Genomic DNA, 26,590 nt, shown 5'->3' on the forward strand with positions numbered 1-26,590 from the left:
ATATCCTAGCATACCACTCTACAACAGAGGTTCAACATGGACTTGAGTGATCTATCAGTCACTTCTGAACTACTCCAAGTTGATCTCATATTCACTGATATCCTGAACCTCAATGCAACTTGGATGACCTTGGGAAGTGATAGTTTATGCTGGATCACTCAAGCAACAGAGATTCATGGCTAGGAGTGATAGAATCATTCTTGAATAACGTGAAAATTTTCTGATATCTTGAACTCCCATGTAACCTGGATGACCTTCAACAATCATTATTTTCTCAGATATAACTTGATTGTTAACTGATTTCCTAGCATACCACTCTAGCAACAGAGGTTCAACTAGGACTTAAGTGCTCTATCGATCAATCACTCCTGAACTACTTCAAGTTGATTTCATATTCACTGATATCCTGAACCTCAATGACCTTGGATGACCTTGAGTGGTGATGATTCATACTAAATCACTTGAACAATGATCAATCAATTTGATAAATCGATATAATTTTATCACTAAAGTGAATCACTATGGCTCAAGTGATATATCAACCACAATTGAATTCTTGGAATATTTTCTGATATTCTGAACCAAATTGATGAGTGGCTATTCACCCAATGATAACATACTGGATTGCTGACTGATTTATAACTGGTTTCCTATAAGATTATTCAAGCAATAGAGGTCAAATAGGGCTTAAGTAATATATCAATCACTAATGGGAGACTTTGATGAGCTTGATTCTTGTCCCAGTGATAACTGAGTTGTTAACTGATTGAGAACTGTTTGGTTCTCCAGTGATGATCGAATATTCTCGCAGAGATTATAGCTTGAAATTCTGTGATGGTCGTGTTATGGTAGATATCCACATTAATTTAAACGACTTGATACTATCAAAACCTCTGATTCATTGAAGCAACTTGAGATACTTATTCCAGTGTTACACCATTATCAATCACTTGTGAACTGCAAGCTTAAATTAAATTAAAATGCTGAGAAATTGACAAAAACCACAGATTTATTGACAGTTAGAGAGAACGGTTTTGGTTGTTACACCATTGTCCTAAAACTAAATAAAAGAGCAGCAGAATTCATACTAGTAGGCGAGTACTGCTATTGGTCAAGGGCATGAACGCCTGCCATTGGCCCAGCTAGACAGTCTCCTCCCACTCAACGGTGTCACATAATGGTGGCATAAGCAACAGACTCGCCATGATAACAAAATTTACTTTCAGTACGAAATAAGAGCCGAAAAAACAAGTAAAATATAATAGAACAAATATGTAAATAGAAAAACTATTGGTTAATGTATGCTTACAATGAATAATTACCACTATATCAACTTTTCAACTACACAGAAAGTGAAAGCTTAAACAATGAGCACCAGAATATTATAACGTGAGTGGAGCCCTACTATTGGCCATCAGCTGTGGACCAATGAGGTTGAGCTATACTGACATTGGCCAAAACAAATTAAGCTCAAATATCCGAATATGAGCATGAAAGCCATTTCACAACATTCAATACGGAGAAATTCAACAATTAACAAAGACAAATAGATAATGTGAGATAGAATTGATGATTGCATTATTCTTGCAGAATAAGGAAAATAAATAAATTTTGATAGTTCCCTAGTGTTCTTCCAAGTATTCTCTATCAAGAGAGAGATCCTAAAGGTGTTTTTATCATCAGTTGATAGGTACTATTTTGAACTAGTCAAGTGGAAAGTCGTGTGACATCCGACATCCCACAATAATTTTTCCCTCTTTCCCCTCTTTGTTGCAAGAGAGAACGATACTAGAACCCGAGAAGAGGGAAAATAGTAACTATTTTCGTGAGTTATACTTTAATGCAAATGCGAGGAGGAGAAGAAAGTCGTAGAACTTGGGAAAAATAATGATTAAGTACGGGCCGAGAAGAGCAGTTGTAGCGATCTCTTAAAAAAAAGGAACATAAAAATGCAGATTATTGCTCCACAGCCCACTGAAGATATAAGAAATGTATTTTTTACAAGAGCTTCTTGTATGTAAATATCTATTTTATGTATTTCGATCTATATATTAAACGAGTACATGTAGAATGGATCGTCGATATATTATCCTCTCTCTTTGAGAGCTTTAGTGTGTTCTATTCATCCTCCCACCAATTCTTCAACCTTATCATCTACGGATTCAATTGTGCAACAGAATTATTTGAAAGATTCATCTCTATATTTTGAATTCTATTGGATTATAAGTATCATGATACTGATAGCCTTTGTTCAGATCCTCCAGTTTCTTTTTAGAATTATACAACTTTGTTATCCTCATGATTGTCTGATTGAGACAAGATTATTTATCACATTGTGTACAAATACTTAACATGAGGAAAGGCACGACAGGCTCTCGCCCAAAACTGTCCAATTTCCAATTTATACTATACTGTCCAAATCAAAATGTTGGTTATGTCACTTCCACCTTTCAAAATACAAGTTACGCTCTTCAATATTCTGATAAACGAGCAAATTTAGAATCAAATAGATACTATTGGAGTCTAGAATCAAAAAATCTAGAACAGTAACCTAATAATTACCGTATTCAAAAAGTCTAAATTTTGAATGAAACTATACATTTCTGAGCTAAAAACTTTACACTTTACTTTATTATGTTGATGGTTTTCTCAATTTATAGTCAATGTGTTGACTAATAATCATCTAATCTGTTTTTCAGTACCTCTATTCGAAGGAGAGATCTTGAAGCTGTCCAAGATTACAAGATCAGAAATGGGAGCTTACCTTTGCATCGCATCCAACAGTATCCCGCCAACAGTCAGCAAAAGGATACTTGTCAACGTTCATTGTAAGTATTGATTAGAAAATATTTTTCGCAAAATTTGAATAATCACTTGCCAAACAATTACACATAAATAATAAAAGTCTAGAAATCCATTTGATTATTACTCGGTTCGGTGTTGTACCGTGTATTCTCCAATTTTTGAAACGTCATTTCTCGAAAACGGTGGGTGCTCAAAACGGAATAAAAGTTGCTCAAATCAGCTCAAAACGAGCTCAAAACGATGGCGTCTTTACTTTTTCGATTTCGAAATGTGGAGAGCTGGCATTGAGTTGGCTCTCCAATTTTTGAGACATCATATCTTGAAAACGGTGGGTGCTCAAAACAAAATAAAAGTTGCTCAAATCAGCTCAAAACGATGGCGTTGAGAGATGTCAAAAATATTTTAGTGGAGAGCCAACTTAATGTTGGTGTTAATCGGTTGTTCGGTGTATTGTATATTTCGGTGTTGACAGAACTGCTGCGTGATATTAAAATGGCGGTGTACTCCATCGAATTCAGGGTCAGTTTAGGCAACCTGCAATGCATCTATGCACTGGGCACTGAATACTTAACAAAAAACATTATTATTTGTCTCTTGACACCTTAATAATAATAACGTCCGACATATAACTCGTAGAGGATATTTATACTATCGTAAAGATAATATATAAATCGTGGAGATAATATCTGCCGGCCAGATAGCCGAGTTAACTAAGGCGTTGCATTCTTCAGTCTGCTAGTGTTATCTGGTCGCGGGTTCGAATCCCATCGAATAAGAATGGACGTTTGATCATCTCATAACTCACCCTTGCACTTCCCAGTACCCATGAATAAGCGAAAAGAACATTATCCGCAAAAAATAAGAGGATTTAGATATCTTATGCAATTGCTTACCAAACAGGATAAATAGATTATCTGTCTCTTTCAATTCTCATGCAAACCTTGATAGACAAGGATAGAAACACCAATTTTAATTAAACCTATGTTATATTGAAGCGGCAAATCACAAAAAATTCACAGCTAATATAGTATGTTTACTGGAAAAGCACACCACAAAATCACACATTAAACGTAGACTTTACTATAATGATTTGAGATCATTGCAAACCTTGATAGACAAGGATAGAAACACCAATATTAATCAAACCTATGTTATATTGAAGCTGCAAATCACAAGAAATCCACAACCGATACTGCTTGTTCCCTGGAGAAACACACCTCAAAATCACACATTATAACGTGGACTTTACTATAATGATTTGAGATCTATAATATGCTCTCGTTGGTAGCTTCATATGAGCTTCAAACAACACCTACAATTTCTGAGTTGTCATGATGGGGGAATTGGACAGAGAAATTTTCTTGAGTTCAGATCACTGTACCAAATAACCTTAGAATAATGATAATGATTGCTTCTCATTATCATTATTCTCTTTATCTGCTTCAAATAACACCTACAATTTTTTGAGTTGTCATGATGGGGAAATGGACGTGGGAAATTTTCAAGAGTTCAGATCACTGCACCGAACATTATCCAACCGGAGAATAGCAATGGTTGATTCATATGACATTCAAATAACACCTACAATTTTTTGAGTTGTCATGATGGGAAAATGGACAGAGGAAATTTTCAAGAGTTTATATCACTGCACCGGATATCATCCAACAGGGAAATAGCAATGGTTGCTTCATATGACATTTAAATAACACCTTCAATGACTAAGCTGTCATGATGGGGAAATGAACAGATAAATTTCCTTGAGTTCAGATCACTGTACTTAATATTATACCTTGGAATAATGATAATGGTCGCTCCATATCTGCTTCAAATAACACCTACAATTTCTGAGTTATCATGATGAGGAAATGGACAGAGGAAATTTTCAAGAATTCATACCCCTGCACTGTACATTAGACAACGGACGAATAGAGATTGTTCTCATTTGACAATTTATGGAGAATGGTGTTTCAAATAACACCTACAATTTCTGAGCTGTCATGATGAGGAAAGAGGAAATTTCCAAGAGTTCAGACCACTGCACTGTACATTAGACAGCGGACGAATACAGATTGTTTTCTTTTGATAATTTATGAAAAATGGTGTTTCAAATAACACTTACAATTTCTGAGCTGTCATGATGAGGAAAGAGGAAATTTTCAAGAGTTTAGACCACTGCACTGTACATTGGACAACAGACGAATAGTGATTGTTCCATTTGATAATATGAAAAATGATGATGGTGAATGGAGATGCCGATTCTGATTTGCCTAACCGTTGAATTGAAATGAACTCGGTTCGGAATTGAGTTTTTACACACGAATAATATTGAATAGTCAAAGTGATTCAGCAAATAAAATCAAGTGGCGTTCGGTGTAATAATTGTCAAGCCTGAGAGGGAAACTCGAAAACACGCTACAGAATAACGAAAAATATGAAAAATGGCGCGCCTTTGTTTTGGTGAGCATTCCACTCGGGCCGCTCGTCGCTCACGCCACTGAATTTGCGGTCTCCATTCAAAATAAAATGTCGAACGACAATCGAATGATTCTCGAAATCCAACGAGACAAATTATGTCCACGCGGTTTTCATTTTTTCGCTTTTTTCAGATCGACCGCATCCCAATTTCTACCATTTACTACACCGCATCTCATCCACTTGCTCTATCATTTTTCACTGGTCCAAGTGTAGTGCAAATACGTCGAATTATTGTGATTCCAAATACCGGGTTGAAGCGATCAATCCAACAATGCTGCGCTTCTGAATCGCTACCTGTTTTTCACAGGTTGAGATTTTCAACGACTGATACGTTCAGGGGTTCTTCCAGTCTGCCTCCATTCCCATATACCATATTCTTCTCAATGGAGAACTCTCTCCTCAATAGAAAAGATGATACATCTCTTTTCGCTTTTGTTAAATTTCAGTGTGAATTTTGAGAATATGAAATATTTCAGTCAATATGATTGAAGAATAAGATACAAGGAGGCATCCAGATATCTCCTACAATGATTCTCAGTTCACTGTGGTTCGCTGATGACCAGGTAATATTGCAAGAAACTGAGGATGATCTGCACAGAGCATTACACCATCTGAATCTCCTCAGTCCTGAGTATGGCATGAGGATCTTATACAGCAAAACGAAGGTGATGGCTTTCCAGGGAAAATATTCATTGAGATCTAAAATAGTCCTCGATAATAAAGTCCTGGAAAAAGTATCACACTTCAAGTATTTGGGTTGTGATATAACCTATGGAATGGACCAAGACTTGAGTGTAAAATTGAATAGATTCCAATCCATTTGTGGAACAATAAATAGGACTTTGAGAAACAGAGCCAGGAGAGAGACAAAACTTAAATTCTATAAGGTTATGGCTATTCCAACGCTCTTATATGGCTCTGAATCTTGGATACCTAGGAAGAAAGAATAGAGTAGGTTACAAGCTGCCGGAATGAGGTTTTTAAGAGCAGTATAAGATTGCACAAGGGAAGATAGGCTTCATAATGTTGGTATTAGAAGTGAGCTCAACATAATCTCCATATGGCAGAGGATTGAAGGAAATCGGCAAAACTGGGAAGAGCATGTTGAAAGGATGGAGAGCGACAGGATTCCCAGGGCAGTCATGTTGTATAACCCGGTTGGAAGGAGAAGTGTGGGCAGACCTCGTAAAAGATGGATGTGATGGTGAGTTTGAAGTCGGAACAGGCAAATTGCCTAATCCTTGTAGGAAGACGACGACGACGATGATTGTAGAAACAGAAAAAAATTATTATCAAATAGTCTTGATTCTATTATAACACAGCATAGTTTCAACTCTCCAACACCCATTCTCAATGGAACTCTTCAGTCTTGAAGATTCAATGGAAGAGAATGAAACATGAGATTGTCCGTTAACAATTTTGAAACAAGAGTCCTTTGAAATAATGAGGCATGCTGTTTTATTGTTAGTCCGTCCAAAGCAGGCTTCATTCATGACAATCTATGTAGATAGATGTCAAGACCTACATGGAAGTTATTGTTAAAACTCCATGGTGGATTCATTATATACCGTGGGTTCAATTCCCATAATAATAGATTATCGTCATATTGTCATCGATAGAAGATGATTTGAAATTAACATGAAACTATCCAAGAGTATGAGCGTTTGAATGTTCTATACCTTTTAAAACCATACTTTTGCTTTAAAAGCACATACTAGATTAATATAAACCATCACGGAATGATCCGTGGTCTAGAGGATAGAGTGCTTGCGTAGCAGCATAAATCGGGTTCAAACACTCTCTTTACCAAAAGTTTTTTTAAACAGATCACTCCCATGTTATCCGTTGGACACGTTGGACTGTCGGTTCCTGCTGAAGTATGACAGTCGTAAGACCCATTGACGGCTTAAATAATATATTCAGGCGGTGGGACCTTCCCGCAAGGGACTCCCCACCAACAAAAGCCATACGAATTTACTTTTTTATATACTTAATATCAATATTAATGGTATTTTATACTATTGATATATAAATACTTCACCACTAAGAGCCCATACTTCTAATTAATAAAGGGCTACATAACCCACCTTCAACAATGATTAGTGAATCTCATTATAATAGAATCCGCTTAGTTGACACTTGTTGCAAAAGTGAACATTTCACCCCCAAAGAAACGCTGCTATAGCAATGGAACGAGAACATGAGATAGTGAAATAATTCATTGAAATGAAGAGTATTTAATGCTCTGCAAACCCACGATGAGCGGCAAAAATTGTCTTCCAAACTTTTCTCTTTATAACCCTTCCTTGAATCGTCTATAAGGCAGTTATCTGTCTATCTCATTGGCCAGCGAAGTAAAATACTCATGTGGGGCCATGTATATTTCGACCCTCCTATACTTTGTTCAAATTAACTTCCGACTTGGGATGGACATGCGCAGCAGAGAAGGCATACAGAGGTAGGGATACAACAGCTGCTATGTTGCCGTTGTTTTCCGGCTATCGGTCTCTAATTTCCAGTGAGTATTTGAGTGCTCATGTTGAACTTAGGAAGTTTCCTCTCTGCAATCACAGTCTCGCCTGACTCTATTCGACAAATTGACAACTACGCTTCCACCTATGACTCAATCCATCACTGCAATTAGCTTATCTCCCTCCATTTCTCTGCGCCGCAAATTCCTCTAAGTCTGTAGAAGAATTGCATGAAGTATAGCTTAGCTTCAAATAGCATGATTAGAGATATTATATTATTCACACTATGAATATTGTGGAATTTCTACATATTAAGGTGGAATGAAAACGATATTACCAGTTCCACACAATCTATTTGAGCCAAACTCAAGTTTCAATGCACTAAGGCATCATCTTCAGTGGTGGAACTGACATTATCTTCAAATAAATTATGTGGAACTGACAATATCGTTCCATTTTTCTGTTTACTTTCGTCGATTGTCTGTTTACTAATCGATATGATTTTAGGAATAAGAGGTCTGTTGTACCATTTACTTCGAATAATTCAGCCAGAAACACCTTAATCCACATTGTACCAAGAACTTCCAATGATTTACCAGATAATCGTGCTGAGTTTGTTAATATGCGCCTGTTGAAAAGAAATTCAAAGATTTGGTTGAATAATTACACTTTAGATGTAACATAATGTAACTCATTATTAATGTATTGTATTGTTGTAGTTCATTCTGTTCTATTTTTTGTATGTAAGTTGAGGTTGATTATATATTATAACACTTTTTAGATTTTTGAGAGCTGAGCCAACAATTAATTAATTAATCTCAAGATAATTTCAACTGTTAAGTACATTATGTGAGTAAATTTAACAGTGTAATAAACTGATAAGTAAACTCAACTGTTAAGTAGAAATAAAGTTCACTGATATATGTATATTTATATTTGAATTTAAATGTTTTGTATAATAGTACCTTGTCAAGCAGCCTCTTTGAGGTTCGCTTAAGGTAGCTTCTTCATTCAATAAACGTTATTTCTATTCTATTTCACCTTAGATATTATTATAGTCTTGAAACTACTGTGTTATGATCTCCGTTTCTGGGAGCTGCTGCTAGATTCAAATCTAGTTTATAGCTTTATCGTACACCAAGTGAGTTTAGAAGAAAAGTGTCTCTCGATGATGTTCATTAAGTTAGTTCACTTCAGTCACTTGATACTGCTGAACTTACTGTTTGTTGGTATTTGCCCTGGTGCAGTTGGGACGCTCCCTGTAAGACAATTGCAGCTGTTGGCTGTTGGACTAATTAAACGGCAGAACCGGCAACCCGATACGAAGCGGAGGCAAAATAGCTAGCTATCCGAAGCGGAGCAAATGATAGAGCGTACTCCTCCAGCCAGCGCCCTTAATTATGCAGATAAATCTTGACTCGAAAAGGTGCAGCCTGCTAATCGCCATAACGGCGTTTGGCTCTCGACCTATTACCGTGTCAAATATTTAGGACTTGTTTGCCGCTTTAATAATTATCATCCGAAAAGGATTATCTTGTTTTGGGAGAGGAATAGCACAAGGTGGCCTTATTTTTTCTCTACCTATCATTTTTGATGATGCACTTATTGTATGAATCAATAAAGAACATATACGAGTCTTATTTTATTATTTATCATTTTACAAAGGCGACTTTCTAGAAGTATTTTAAGCGTAGGTGATGATGATGGGATGAATGATAATACCTCACCTACTTACAATACTTACTTTACCTTCACTTTAATTTTACTAACTCTACTCTATATTAGATAAATTGAATATTGAATTTGATTGATAATTAGAGTCATCATATATCATTGATCTTTCATATATACGAGTCAATTTACCAAATTTTTTCTTCATTTTTTTACTAACTCTACTATAATATTCAAATATCATATCATTATGTTTTTTCATACTTCAATATCATCTTTCAACAAAAGCAGAGGCTTAAAGAGAGATGAACAATTATTATTTCTTCCAGAAGCATTCCCCTTCTATTATCATTAGCATCCATTAAATATCTTATTTTATTTTGTTTGAATATTATCTATCATTGTATATATTTTATCTACACGTGTGATTCAATTATGAAATGCTTTGTGCATGCAAATACAAAAATTATAATGTGAATCCTATTGATTGAATGAAAACATCATTATCATTGGAATTAATTATTTTACTACTCTGTATTTAATATTAAACATTTCAAAAACTGAAGCATTCTGGGTTGAGATTGTTTCAATTATTAGTTGACTCTTCAATCAACTGGTTAGTTCGATCTCTATATGATGTTGATCTGCAAAAAAAAAAAACTTGAAAGTCCCCACAACAATGAACACTTGAAATTTCAATACCTAAGCTTCATTGCAGAACCTCTACCTTTTCACCTATTTTGTTAGCAACAGCATTAATCTTGATATGAAACTTGAAATAATTTTAAACTGACCTACCCCACAATGACAAGCCATGTACCGAAGTACGTTTCAAGAGATTGTTGCATGAGGTGGAGACATAGAGTCTAATATAATTTATCGTCTAATAAAACACTCTCATAAGTGAATAAGAATGTAGACTAGAAACCGAAGCCGGTCTTTCTAAGTATCAATAAATCTGTGTTTTTTTACAATTTCTTAGTCTTTTTCATTCAATATGATTTTTTTTCTTTTCCGATCCTTGTATTGTTTTTGCTAAGCTAATATATAAATAATTAGCACAATATCAACTTCTCAACTACACAAAAAGAATCTAGACTAACTGCAAAAAATTTTCAACATAGGGACCATACAAATCCACAGAAACCATGATTCACGCATTTCGTCGACAACAACGTTAATCCCAATGAGATCTCATGACTCACCAGTACTTCTGAACTGTTTACGAGGTGAAATAAGTTCTGCATGTAATAAGGGCAAAAGTGAAAGCTGTGAATGGCGCAGCGAACGGCTGGTGGAAGCCGAGAAGAATGTGAATGAAGTGGGCACAAAAAGAGTACAAACTGTTGTTTAGGGTGATGGAGGAGGTGGGGAGTGAGGAGGAGAAGGTGAAGAATGAGGAGGAAAGGGTGTCTGCTCTACAAACGGCGTCCGAATTAATTCAGCACTGGGCGTGGAGTGCAGAATGGCAATTGGAGCAGTCGAATAACAATATCAAGGGCAGGAATTAAGCTGCAAATTACTATCCAAAGCAAACAATAGCATAATGGGCAAGGAAGCATAACACTAGGTGCGCCCGGAATAATAATTAGCTGGAGACATTGCTGAGGATTAGTGCCCGGCTCATGCAAATGCTACCAGCCCTGCTACAGCCTCCAGCCTCCGCTTGATAAAGCAGTGCCCTGCCCGCTACGAATGCACCATCAAAACTCAATGCTCTGTCTTCCTGTTCCAATACAACTTTCACTGTTATATTTTCACTATTTTAACATCTCAGTTATATCATAGACAAAATATAGTATAATGCTATCTTTCCTCTACGGTTATATATTGCATTAGTCATTAAATACAATTTGATTGAATTGTATGATACGATTATTTCCTGGAATAGTTGTTTTAAATTATCTACATGAGGGAATGTACTTGTGAATCAACTACATAAGTATATATATTGTTCTATGTTGCGTTCCTATACTTCACTTTACTATATGTAGCTTCACTTCACTTTGTATCAATGAGGAGGGGATGAATTGACTCTATTCATATGAACCTTTTCTGAAATGAAAGAAATTTCACAAAATTTCTTCTCTGGAAATTGATTACAAATCAAAGCCAAAATAGTTTCAATGCACTAGCATTATCATCAGTAGTTTTTTTTCAGTTACACTTGACCATTTTTTATACATTGTTGACTAGAGTCTAACCAAAAAACCCAACTGATAACGATGCCATAAGTTCAGTAGAAATATAAATGGTTCTCGATTTATTAATGATATCGGAAGTAATGTTGAAATGATGTTGAAGAAATTTTGAATTCTCTATATAATAACGCATAAACTGGCATAGCTGGTATATTCATGACTAAAGTGCGGGATAAATTATTTTTAACATGGCTCTTTCTCGAAGCCGGAGAGGTCCGATGCTCTATCCTCCACTAATCGCTCCCACTACCTAGCAGCGCCCTGCAGAAGCATTCTCCTTCTTTTGTGTCTGAGTGAGAGAGCTTTGTAACGCGACGCGGCAATACTCCCCTCCATCTATTGCTGGCAATGCTCCAAGTAGGGAACTGGTCAGCAGGTATATTGGTTTGTGTATGTTACAGAGATGTTTTCATCACAAGAACATGAAGCAAAATGACACGGCGCATCCAATTGTGCGCAGGATGTCCGTCTGTGTCTATGCCACAAACTGTGGAGGGTGAAATGGGTTTCTCCTCTTCATGTTAAAAGTAATTTATCTCGCAATTTAGCAACCCGTAACCCGTGCTTCGCAAGGGTCTGTTAATAGCACAAATCGATGGAATTTACAAAAACTGAAATCTTGAAGAACTGAAAGTAGATCTATAACCATCCTCGGCAAATTATGAATCGATATGCAAAATTTCAATTTGATCAGTTCAGTACTTCAGACGTGATGATTCGTCATTCGTGTATTTTCTATCCCGTACATGTATAAGGCAAGTCCTTTCTTCATCATATTATAGATGAATCTTTGAAATAATCCTCCAAATCAATCTTTTTGTTACAGTTCATCCAGTGATCCAGGTCCCTAACCAGCTTGTGGGAGCCCCATTAGGAACTGATGTAACATTAGAGTGCTTAGTTGAAGCATCTCCCAAATCAATCAACTATTGGATAAGAGATTCTGGTAAGTAGAATACATCCGAGAATGATGATTCAATAGCTCTTCCCAATGTATATAATATAAAACTACAAAAAATGTTAAATTACTATGGGAATGTATCCAATTCATTTTTTTTACTATAGAATTGAAAATAGAGTAGACAAACTGCAATGAAGTTAAGGATAGATACATTATTATTTTCAGAATCAGGTTTGAACTTGAAATGCTACTTCAATCGGTGAATGTATTCCTCTACAAAACATTTCTAAAATGATTGCAGATCCATGATGTATGTGAATTTTCTTTTCCATCCTTCTTAATAGTAACTTTTCATTTTGTGTGAAGAGTTTAGCATTATATTTTTCGAATTGGAAACTAAATGGGCGAATAAAACGAGTGGGTCACGTTGTAGATTTCAGTTTCAATCAATGCTACTAATCAAATAGCAATTATAAAAATATTTGGAATTTGGATATAATGAATGCAGATGTGTATAGATATAGAAGTAAAAGATCAATCGCGAGCACGACCTATACTGGAAGCTAAACATCGACCAAACAGTTCAGTTCGTACCCATACAATCATTCAAGCATTTCACTTGTTCTAAAATCTAATTCATTCTTGTTGATACGTGTTACTTTCAGACATTTCTCAAGATCAAGAACAGAATCTGCGAAATTATTTTCCAATATGAATCAGTCTCATTATGATTGAGATTATTGATGTAGTTTGTTCATTGAAATACATGATAATCATGTATTTTAATGAACAAACAATATCAAAAATCTCAATCTGAAGGGAATAGATTAATAGAAGAAAATACATTCGATTAAAAGGGGAATACCACCAACATAAAATGGTATTCATAACACACAAAAGTCCTTATATTTCAAAAATGTCAGACTCTGGTCAGCAGTCAGCAGGCAAAAAAAAATGCTGCTTCGGAATGTAAATCAACGTTTATTAATATTATTGAATGAAAAAGACTAAGAAATTGTCAAAAACCACAGATTTATTGATACTTAGAAAGACCGGTTTTGGTTATTACACCATTGTCAATCTCTGATAAACTACAACTAAATACAATGGCGGCTTAAGCAACCAGCATTGTTGCTTAAGCCGCCATTTTGTCACACTGTTGAGTGGGAAGAGACTGTCTAGCTGGGCCAATGGCAGGCGTTCATGCCCTTGACCAATAGCAGTACTCGCCCACTAGTATAAATTCTGCTGCTCTTGTATTTAGTTTTAGTTTATCAGAGATTGACAGTGGTGTAACAACCGAAACCTATCTTTCTAAGTATCAATAAATCTGTGATTTTTGACAAATTCTTAGTCTTTTTATTCAATATGAATAATTACCACAATATATCAACTTCTCAACTACACAAAAAATGAATTAATAAATAAATTTTGATTCACATGTTGTCTTCTTATTTAATATTAATTTATTGTACAAAACACTACAATCATAGTATTATTATGACCATGGAAGAAAAACTAGGCTGAGCCTGTACCATTTACCCCCCCCCCTCCCAAACTTTGATGGGAAGTTACTATTGATAAATACAACAAGGCTCATCTTGAAGAAATGAATTCGTATTCGACACTGGACTCATCCCTCCTGATGCGGCGGTCCGATCGTAAAAACAAAAGGTGACGAGTATGTTTTGATAACCTGTTAGCCGCAGATTATAGCCCATTATTGCAATGAGAAGTCTATACGGTATCTCCCAGATATTGAGTCGGAAACGATATTTTACGACCCGAAACAAGGAGCTAAGCATCGGCAAAGTTTGTGAAAGACTCGTTAAGCTGGTCGATTGCATTTGAGTGCGACGGAGATGAGCGGATGAAGTGTGTGGGACAGAGACAGATGGGGCGAAACAATGAAATGTACATTAGGGTTGCTGCAAGCTTGTCTTAGTTTCTCGGGATGGATGAAGACCCGTGCGAGGCACGGCTCTGCCAGGCTGTAAAGAAGGCTGTAAAATGGAGGCGTGCAATAACTGAAGAATATAATCTCGAGAGGGCGGACGTCTGAGTTTTTATGGACTCGCAAAATCAATCAGTTCCCCCCTTGGAACCACTTCCCACCCCTTTGGTCAAACCTCCCCCTCGTTATCCGACTCTATCAACAGCCTGTGAAACTTTTAGCGTGACCCGCTACACAATAAGCACTGTCCACTACGCTCCACGTCAGTCACCCTATCATACCACGCTTTACACTTAGCCTAATTGACTGCGTCAGTTGTGCACACATCATCATTTTTGATCATGCAAGGCTTTGGAGATGCATTTCGTAACAAATTATCACGTGATTTAATGAATGTGAATAGATGCAGTTTGATGGTTGATCGTCAATCTTCATAATGCGCTCGAGGCTGATTATTGCATCTCTACCAAAGAAAATCAATAGATAAATCTATAGAGAGCGAGCAAAACCTGTGATCTATACCAGTGGTCACCCGGATCCGGACCGCCAGATAGTTTTGTGTGGACCGCGATGTCATACAAAAAACTTAAAATAAATCCTAAAACAAAAAATCCAAAAGAAACTCAATAAAGTCTCAATGAAATAAGATTTTTAAAAAACAACCAGAACAATAAATAAACATCAGCAGTGTAACCAAATTAGAAGGGAGATAGTTCTTCCAATGTAAGCGACATCTAGCCTTAACGGATAAACGACTATGACGTGTGGTTTCTTATTTAATTTGACACGTCAATTTTTTACATTTTTTATTAGAGTTACTTATCTGTATCTTATTCTTAATAAAAAGCTGGCTATTGATTTAATATTGTTGCATTATTTTATCCAATTATTTTATGCCTAGTAAAACGTTTAATTTAATTTATCTTGGTATTTCAATAGCTAAGAGATACATAGTCAAAGACTAAATTCAAGAATGGTTTTGATAATTTCATAAGTAAACATTCTTCATACAAATAGAAGAACAATAAATTAACTTTATTGCCTTTATTTCAATTTTGATAATTTTAATCATGGCATAATATCAAACTTCAAAATATTTGAAGAACATTGATATCGAAATACATACAGAGTAATAACTATCCTTAATATTTCAATTAATGTGGTTGAATTATCAATTTTCAAAAAAATTCTGAGGAGTACCCCCCCCCCATTCTATCAGTGTCAGTGGTTTCCCCTGAATGGACCGTGGAAGCTCACCAATACTTTGAAACGGACCTTCATGAAACTTAATTGGTGACCACTGATCTATACCATAGCCTGAACCTTGATAGTTTTGTCTATGATCTCTACTTTCATACAACTCAAACTCATTTCTTCATCGATCTCTATATAGCTACTCGATTTTTTTCTAACTAGATTCATTCTAGTGTCCACGTTATAATGACAGTATTTTATTAACTTCGGTGTTGCTATCCTTATCTATCATTCGACGAAGCAGATAGCGCTAGTGGATTTGACAAATCCACGTATTTGAAGTACAGCTCACGTCATTCCTGACAAACTTTCGTAGAGTTTCATGATAGAATAATAATGGAGAAGTTCATTATAAATTGAAGAATACACTGACAAACTGGTGGAATATTAATATTTATTGCAGTGTTGACAGCCTTCAAATGTAAACTGCTCAAGTATTGAATGAAAAATTACTCTTTGAATTATTATGAGTATTGAATCTATTTTTACCTCAATTTCGAGTAGAAAATATAATATCAGATTTACCATATAAAGAGCATGTTTGATAAATATGTAATCTTAAATTCATCTGCCAAAAATCTCATAAATTACAATCGATTTGATTCTAAAAGTGAATAGATAATATCATTCAAACAGTTGTAACACTTCATTTCAAAAGTGAACAGCAACATTATTCATAATGTAACAGGTGCGTTGTATTTGGTTATTCAATTATTCACTAAATTTAACGCAAATCACCCTATCATAGTCCCACACATTATGAACTTACGAGGTTTGTTGGATTCATCACCGTTTCACAAGCCATTAAATAGTCATCTACTTGAATAATTACAATCACCGTACTCAGAAAGTTTAATACTCTGCAGCATGTGCTTAGAACGCAATAAGCCATAAAACCAGTTCACCTAAACGGTTCAATCCAATCAGGAAAGTTCTATATTTCAACTTTGAACAAACAAAATTTCATGAAATTTATATACGATGGGAAACTTTTTTCCTTGTAGAAACTTTCATATCTTAATGCCGATTGCACGAAAACCGGTTAAATTTTAATCATGATTAATCTCACGAGAACCAATCAGAGAAGCCGTCTTATCAAAAAGGCCTTCTCTGATTGCCTCTCGTGAAATTAATCACGGTTAAGATTTAACCGGCTTTTGTGCAACTGGGCCTTATCTATCTAGTCTATTACATATGATTCCCTTCCCATGCATTCAACACCCTGACTCCACCAATTATAGAAGATGCAGTGATAACCTGAAAAGCTTTAATATAATAAAGACTGCATCATGAAATCTAAGACTAGCTTAACATGCAATCAAAGCGTACTTTACGTTACAGCTATAGTGGGGATGTGAGGTCATCGTTATAATGGCAGTATTTGATTAACATTGGTGTTGCTACCCATGTCTATCATCCAAAAATTCAAATTTATTTCCTCAAAAAATACAACAAAAATAACAACATTTGAAAATTATACATTCAATAATTTTAAACTTAATTTCACATAATTATAATGATGATGGTGCAATCCCTCTCACAACCAAAAGTTTTTTAACCAGATCACTCCCGTGTTATCGGATGGGCACGTTAAACTGTCGGTACCGGCTGAAGTATGACAGTCGTAAGGCCCATTGACGGCTTAAATTATATATTCAGGCGGTGAGACCTTCCGGCAAGGGACTCCCCACCAACAAAAGCCATACGAATTTACTTTTTTTTATAATGATGATAAAACAAACCCTGAATCAATTTGACTTAATAATATGGAACTTAAAACAATGCTAGGTTTATGAATTGATAAAAAATAATGAAGAGAAAAGCTTACATAGGCAATATATTGCCTGTGCGTAAGCTAAAGTTGAGTTTATGTTAAGAGTGTTATAGGAAAAATGGAAAAGGAAATGAAGGTTCAAAATCTCAAGTATTGATTAGAGGAAAATAAAATAAAAAATAATTAATAAAAAAAGGAATAATTAATAAAAATAAAAATATAATATTTATTAATAAAAATGATTAATTCATAAAAAGAAAATGAAGATGAGATTGATAGAAGATGTAGAAATTTTGAGTTAACAGAGCAGACAAAGCAGATAACGCTATCCTTCTCTATCTCCGCAACGTTGCCAGATCGTTTTTCAACAATGTAGGAATATAATTAATTGACAAAATATCCAATCTCAATTATAAAATCTATTATTAAATCATTGAAAAATATATTTTCTTGACGAATAATATCTTATTGATTATTCTACACAAGAATGAACAATTGATATTACTCCAGATATACTGGAATCAGCTACCTTTTATACAAGGCAATGGCAAGGCAGACAATCGGAAAAGATGTTCTCCTATCTTCCTCAACTGTGATTATAACGTGGACCTCTCTATAAGCATGCAGAAAAAATAGCATAGGAAGATACAGCATGGTGTAGAGCGTTTACAAACATCTCTTTAACATCTCTTGTTAATTTCTCTGTAAACATCTCTTGTTAACTCTCAAGAGATAGTCAAGATGATAGTCAAGGTAGTTGTTTTTTGTGAAGCTATATAATTATGACGCTTGTAGTCTCTCATACTGTGTCGTCCACACACTCTCACCCAGGTAGAACAGTAATCAAAGATATTAGTCGGTTGTAATCGGTTCGAGTTGACAATAAATCGGCTTGAAATTTAGAACATAAACGACCTATGCCATGGGATATCTTCTTATGCTATCTATGCTATAAGCTAATTGGATGCGAATTTTGAAAAATCAGTGGCTTATTATATTTGAATGAGAAATTATATGTTATTCAGTTTGGTACAACCAGTCCCAGTATAATTTTCCATGTTTATATCAAACTGAGGCTCTTTTTGTGTAGTTGAAAAGTTGATATTGTGGTAATTATTCATATTGAATAAAAATTGAAACTAAGAACACTATGAATTTAGTTTTATCATAACATTGTAAGCATACATTAGTCAATAGTTTTTCTATTTACACATTTGTTTTATTATATTTTACTTGTTTTCTAGGTCCTTTTTTGTACTGAAAGTGAAGTTTGTTATCATGGCGAGTCTGTTGGTTAAGTCGCCATTTTGTGACACCATTAAATGGGAGGAGACTGTCTAGCTGGGCCAATGGCAGGCGTTCATGCCCTTGACCAATTATAGCAGTACTTGCCTATAGGTATGAATTCTGCTGCTCTTGTATTTAGTTTTAGTTTATCAGAGATTGACAATTGTGTAACAACCGAAATCGGTCTTTCTAAGTATCAATTAATCTGTGGTTTTTGACAATTCCTTATTATTTTTATTTAAACTGAGGCTCGGTTGCACAGAAGTCGGTTAAATTTCAACCGTGATTTATTTTACGAGAACCAATCAAAGGAGGCCTTTTTGATAAGACGGCATTTCTGATTGGTTCTCGTCATCTTTTTGATAAGACGGTATTCCTGATTGGTTCTCGTGGAAAATTAATCACAATTAAAATTTAATCGGCTTTCGTGCAACCGGCACTAAGATTTCAAAATTCAATAGTAATCTCATGATATTTTCATACTTGAAAGATGGTTAAAGATTTGTAGCTTGCTCTGATCTAGAGCAAGTCTACTGTTGTACCTTACCTTTATCACGTTCCAACATAATAGTGAGGTACGAGAGACGAGGATGGGAGACGATCCTCTGCTAGGGTTTGCAGCTGAAATAGGTTCGGTGCTGGGATGCCGCGTTTGGCTTGGAGGCTTATTACAATTCACTGTGATGAATTGAGTCTCCTGCGAGTGTTTGCCTGACACCAGTGCTGGTACAATGCCAAAACCATCAAGTTCAAGTGAGAGGGCATTCGGTGTGCAATGGGAGAGCGAAGGAGTGAGAGAGAAAGTGTAACAGAGTGTCTTAGAAGAAGTGGGATAAGTGCTGGAAGAAGAGGCAAGGGAATAAGTCAATGATAGACTGATAAAAATCTTAAGGTTAATCATAACGGGGAACAAATCATTCTTTTGAGTGAGACCCAAGAGAACTGCATGACTTTTTGAGCTATGTCCACTTGATGGCTGACATAATTATAGGTTGATCAACTTCTTGATGGCGGGGAGCAAGTGGACATAGCTGACTTTTTATGTAGTTGAGAAGTTGATATTGTGGTAATAATTCATATAAAATGAAAAAGACTAAGAAATTGTCAAAAAACCACAGATTTATTGATACTTAGAAAGACCGGTTTCGGTTATTACACCATTTCTGATAAACTAAAACTAAATACAAGAGCAGCAGAATTTGTATTATTAGGAGAGGGCATGAACGCCTGCCATTGGCCCAGCTAGACAGTCTCCTCCCACTCAACGGTGTCACAAAATGGCGGCTTAAGCAATAGACTCGCCATGATAAAAAGATTTTGCTATCATGATCACAGACTTGCCATTATCCATTATAATTGGATATCGAAATAGTCATTTGATCGAACACCGTCGAACACTAACCACCTCTTAATTTTATTGTCGACGTCCTTTTCAATAAGTTGGTACTATATCCGACTACAAACTTCCAATGCCATCTTCCACTAATCCTGTTCATATTCTTCATGAATTTCTCGATCAGATTCTGTGGTTGTGTCAAAAAGTGTCCAACAATTCAGAATTTTGAGAAGATGCAGCTCAATCAGCAATTTCGTAATAATTATCATATCTGTCCTAACAATAGACGTGACTTATAAAAAATATTATACGATATTGTATTATATGTTTTTTTTTTTTTGTTTTGAAGCATCTAAATTTGAAAATCTACTTTGTGAAAATTATTAAGTACTGAAAATTATTTGAAGTGAACACTGCAAGACTTATCCTATTTCGGACTATGTGTAACCCTGTCTAAATTTGAGAGAGGAATAGCACAAGGTTACATTAGTTTTTCGCTCCCTACCATTTTTATGATGTACTTATTGTATGGATCAATCAATCAATATTACGACTCATCAAGGTACTCAGGGGCCCCAACTCGTCCATAGAGCCCATAGAAACCCCCCCCCCTTCCGTACCCAATGATGCAACCACACTAAATATTAAATATTGGGAAAGAATTAAATTAAGCTTCTGATTCCGTCAATAGTCATTTTAAACACTACTGACCTTCTTTGAGATGCATCAAGCTTTGATTTTGAGCACCCATGAAGTTTCGTAGGATGTCCAACTCCCCCCCCCCCCCTCCTGGACATCACCACATGAACAACGAGCTCATATATATAGGATATTTTGATCGGTACTTCTTGTGTAATTCCAGTCTCTTGAACATTGATGAATATTTGAACATACATGTTAACGGAATTTCGAGAAAGGATCTGAAAGCACCTACAGATCACATCAATGAAAAACAAGAATATCCAGAAGATCAGTTCCGCTGAGTGGAGAGAAGCACAACTTCTCTTTCAATTGATCATAAATTCGCGGTGGTTGATGGAGTTTTAGTCCCACCTCTTCTCAGGTCATCATTCAAAGCATCTTCAAAACTGATGGATTATTAATTTTGTGCTTCCAGGGAAACGATTGCACGTGAGACGAGAGTGTCGATGTTTCCCGAGTTCGATGTTTCGCTCCTAGTTACCATCTCGAGAGAGAATCCTCCTCTTTTATAGAAAGCAACAAAATGTAAGCGCAGATTTACTTTGAAGTGTGCAAAAGGTTGCTCTGTGCCCCCCTCCCATCCTCTGTAAGTCGATGGTGGGTGATGGGATGGGAAACATGCCGATAAAAGACGAGGAGAGCAAGTGATATCAGTGTTCTTTCTTGTGAAAAGTGTGTTAGTGTTAAATTTGCTTCCACTGAGAGAGTGGGAACAGCTCTGGTATTCGAGCAGACACAAACTTCTCTTGTATTCTGCTGTTTGTATGAGTCGACCGACCTTCTTTGTACGATGGCCCTATTTTATGATTCCTCCATCGACAGGAGAAGGAGAGAGAAAAGCGAAATCGGTCTTTCTAAGTATCAATTAATCTGTGGTTTTTGACAATTCCTTATTATTTTTATTTAAACTGAGGCTCGGTTGCACAGAAGTCGGTTAAATTTCAACCGTGATTTATTTTACGAGAACCAATCAAAGGAGGCCTTTTTGATAAGACGGCATTTCTGATTGGTTCTCGTCATCTTTTTGATAAGACGGTATTCCTGATTGGTTCTCGTGGAAAATTAATCACAATTAAAATTTAATCGGCTTTCGTGCAACCGGCACTAAGATTTCAAAATTCAATAGTAATCTCATGATATTTTCATACTTGAAAGATGGTTAAAGATTTGTAGCTTGCTCTGATCTAGAGCAAGTCTACTGTTGTACCTTACCTTTATCACGTTCCAACATAATAGTGAGGTACGAGAGACGAGGATGGGAGACGATCCTCTGCTAGGGTTTGCAGCTGAAATAGGTTCGGTGCTGGGATGCCGCGTTTGGCTTGGAGGCTTATTACAATTCACTGTGATGAATTGAGTCTCCTGCGAGTGTTTGCCTGACACCAGTGCTGGTACAATGCCAAAACCATCAAGTTCAAGTGAGAGGGCATTCGGTGTGCAATGGGAGAGCGAAGGAGTGAGAGAGAAAGTGTAACAGAGTGTCTTAGAAGAAGTGGGATAAGTGCTGGAAGAAGAGGCAAGGGAATAAGTCAATGATAGACTGATAAAAATCTTAAGGTTAATCATAACGGGGAACAAATCATTCTTTTGAGTGAGACCCAAGAGAACTGCATGACTTTTTGAGCTATGTCCACTTGATGGCTGACATAATTATAGGTTGATCAACTTCTTGATGGCGGGGAGCAAGTGGACATAGCTGACTTTTTATGTAGTTGAGAAGTTGATATTGTGGTAATAATTCATATAAAATGAAAAAGACTAAGAAATTGTCAAAAAACCACAGATTTATTGATACTTAGAAAGACCGGTTTCGGTTATTACACCATTTCTGATAAACTAAAACTAAATACAAGAGCAGCAGAATTTGTATTATTAGGAGAGGGCATGAACGCCTGCCATTGGCCCAGCTAGACAGTCTCCTCCCACTCAACGGTGTCACAAAATGGCGGCTTAAGCAATAGACTCGCCATGATAAAAAGATTTTGCTATCATGATCACAGACTTGCCATTATCCATTATAATTGGATATCGAAATAGTCATTTGATCGAACACCGTCGAACACTAACCACCTCTTAATTTTATTGTCGACGTCCTTTTCAATAAGTTGGTACTATATCCGACTACAAACTTCCAATGCCATCTTCCACTAATCCTGTTCATATTCTTCATGAATTTCTCGATCAGATTCTGTGGTTGTGTCAAAAAGTGTCCAACAATTCAGAATTTTGAGAAGATGCAGCTCAATCAGCAATTTCGTAATAATTATCATATCTGTCCTAACAATAGACGTGACTTATAAAAAATATTATACGATATTGTATTATATGTTTTTTTTTTTTGTTTTGAAGCATCTAAATTTGAAAATCTACTTTGTGAAAATTATTAAGTACTGAAAATTATTTGAAGTGAACAACTGCAAGACTTATCCTATTTCGGACTATGTGTAACCCTGTCTAAATTTGAGAGAGGAATAGCACAAGGTTACATTAGTTTTTCGCTCCCTACCATTTTTATGATGTACTTATTGTATGGATCAATCAATCAATATTACGACTCATCAAGGTACTCAGGGGCCCCAACTCGTCCATAGAGCCCATAGAAACCCCCCCCCCCTTCCGTACCCAATGATGCAACCACACTAAATATTAAATATTGGGAAAGAATTAAATTAAGCTTCTGATTCCGTCAATAGTCATTTTAAACACTACTGACCTTCTTTGAGATGCATCAAGCTTTGATTTTGAGCACCCATGAAGTTTCGTAGGATGTCCAACTCCCCCCCCCCCCCTCCTGGACATCACCACATGAACAACGAGCTCATATATATAGGATATTTTGATCGGTACTTCTTGTGTAATTCCAGTCTCTTGAACATTGATGAATATTTGAACATACATGTTAACGGAATTTCGAGAAAGGATCTGAAAGCACCTACAGATCACATCAATGAAAAACAAGAATATCCAGAAGATCAGTTCCGCTGAGTGGAGAGAAGCACAACTTCTCTTTCAATTGATCATAAATTCGCGGTGGTTGATGGAGTTTTAGTCCCACCTCTTCTCAGGTCATCATTCAAAGCATCTTCAAAACTGATGGATTATTAATTTTGTGCTTCCAGGGAAACGATTGCACGTGAGACGAGAGTGTCGATGTTTCCCGAGTTCGATGTTTCGCTCCTAGTTACCATCTCGAGAGAGAATCCTCCTCTTTTATAGAAAGCAACAAAATGTAAGCGCAGATTTACTTTGAAGTGTGCAAAAGGTTGCTCTGTGCCCCCCTCCCATCCTCTGTAAGTCGATGGTGGGTGATGGGATGGGAAACATGCCGATAAAAGACGAGGAGAGCAAGTGATATCAGTGTTCTTTCTTGTGAAAAGTGTGTTAGTGTTAAATTTGCTTCCACTGAGAGAGTGGGAACAGCTCTGGTATTCGAGCAGACACAAACTTCTCTTGTATTCTGCTGTTTGTATGAGTCGACCGACCTTCTTTGTACGATGGCCCTATTTTATGATTCCTCCATCGACAGGAGAAGGAGAGAGAAAAGCGAATGAAAAGAAACAAGAATACAGGCTGATCTCTCCCGCCTCTACACCCCACTCACCATCTAAGGCGCGAGATGAAAACTGATTTCCTTGCCTGTGTATTGAACAACGCTGGCAAATTGGAAAATCCCCACAGTACAGTGACCGGTTGAATATCTGCGAAAAGACAGCTAAAATCCATATTTCCAGGTAGGCCTACATGTAAAAGCTTTCCTAAGACTTCCAAAAGTATGTCTGAAGCTTCATTCTCATATCCCGACAAAAGTCAATCAGATTCCTTGGGCTAGCTACACACACATCGACTTTTGTTCGAATAATATTTTGCCGTCCTTATAGATTATATTAGATTAAACAGATGATTTCAAACAGATGATGTTTGACAAGTTCCGTTTAATCTGATAGAATTCATAAGGACGGAAAAATATCGTACGAAGAAAAACCGATGTGTGTATGCATGGCTTTAGTATTATATGATGTTAACAGATGGAAATTACTGAGATATTGCAAATTCCCGGGGTGACAAATAATTTTTGAATAGTAGCGCTCATCGAATTTCCATCTAGCTGTTTACCCTGTTGTCAATATTTGCAGTAGCAGAAGTCTTCGGGGTGATTAACAGCATTTAATTTGGATTTTCGTTTAATAATAATAATCTGTGATGTTTCTTGTTGTTGGTAATAATGTCATTCAAAATAGGAAAGTTTTCATCCACAAATCGATATTTTCTATGTATTCCTCAAACCACTTGACTTTTAATCAGACGGAGTAAGGATATTAAGTTTGAATTCAAAATAGAATAATTTCCACGTAACTTATTAGGATAGAGCTTTCTACAAGACTGAATCCAGATCATATAATTATTTGAACTATTCAGAATGATGAGCTTTTAACAGGACTGAAGCCACGTCATATAATTATTCAAACTATTTAGAATGATGAACTATTTTTTAAAATTTTTGTATTCTTTGAATTGACTATTGAAATGTCATGTGTGTCGGTGAAATAAATGGATCTCCATAGACAATTACATGGAGCTACATTAATGGAATTTAATTAATGGAGCTACATAGACAATACATTATTGGATTCAGGAAATTGCAAAACTCCAGGATGATTGAATAACTCATTTCAATGACTTATCTGAGCATCAATGACTCATTTGAAAATGAATCATTTCGACAAAATAGTCATCTTTAGTATAGGAGTCGATTACTTTATATCAAGAGTAGGCTACTTCCTTGAGTAGTGAGTGAGTTGATCGAGTTGTTACTTGAAGAGCTCAAAGTAAATTCTACATCAATGTTGTTATAATATAGTTTCAATCTCCAAGATTCTCAAACAATGATTTAGTAATATCATAATGGAAATAATACTTTATAGAATATGTCTCTAGTAATATCCCAAATATTATTTCTTGAGTGACGAGTGTGTTGATCAAGTTGTTACTTGAAGAGTTCAAAGCGAATATCACAAAAATGTCATTAGTATTGTTTTCACCCCTTAGATTCCCAAATAGTGAATTATTAGTTCACTGAAAAAATGTGTTTATTCCGCTGACTCTCTCGAGTAGACTGATATCTTACATTCGTCCTCCAACACAACCACTGATTGCAGTTGTAGAAACTTGAGGCGGTCGAGAATTGTTTCCTCCGATTAAGCTATTTCAGACGTTGATGATATATCCGAAAGCAAGCGTGAGCCCAAGAGTTGTGCAGTTGGCGACTGTGGAATGAGAGGAATTAATTGGTGTCTGCTCCAGCGATGAAGCGGTTTCGGCATGAGAGAGAGAGAGAGTGTGAGAGTGAGCGAGTAGACTGTGTGATTTAGCCAATTTCGGCGCGGCGACACCCAGGGGATTCTTATCTGTTCTTTGGACCCTTCGCGATACTGGCTTATAGTTTACCAAACATCATCCCTCCTCTTCACAGCTAATCCCCTCTTCCTCATTCTACCACTTTCTCCCACCCTGCCATCTTCCCCTACACTCATCCAGCCACCACACCAACTCAACGCCTCAGTCTATGCATCACGCAAATACTCACTTATATAGTGAGGTCCACGTTATGATGGCATAGTTGAGAAAGATAGGATAACAGTGTTGCCGATTCTCTGCCTTCTATAGAAGATAGCTGATACCGGTATATCTGATGTATTATTAACTGTTCAACTCTTTGATGAGGGCTATACTCTTATTAAATCAAGCTTGTTTAATCAAAC

At 36.2% G+C, this 26,590-nt stretch overlaps 1 protein-coding gene across 1 annotated transcript in view; it reads left to right on the forward strand.

Annotated features, from left to right (window-relative positions):
* Positions 1 to 26,590, forward strand: part of LOC111058468 (lachesin-like) — a 221,684-nt gene that overhangs the window by 153,101 nt on the left and 41,993 nt on the right. Inside the window, exons 5-6 of the mRNA XM_039420762.1 lie at positions 2,700 to 2,828; positions 12,450 to 12,569. Coding sequence (XP_039276696.1) covers positions 2,700 to 2,828; positions 12,450 to 12,569 — 249 coding nt within the window. The remainder of the gene's footprint in view (positions 1 to 2,699; positions 2,829 to 12,449; positions 12,570 to 26,590) is intronic.

This window comes from Nilaparvata lugens, chromosome 2 (assembly GCF_014356525.2).
Source record: "Nilaparvata lugens isolate BPH chromosome 2, ASM1435652v1, whole genome shotgun sequence".
In the NCBI taxonomy this organism is placed as follows: Eukaryota; Metazoa; Arthropoda; class Insecta; order Hemiptera; family Delphacidae; genus Nilaparvata; species Nilaparvata lugens.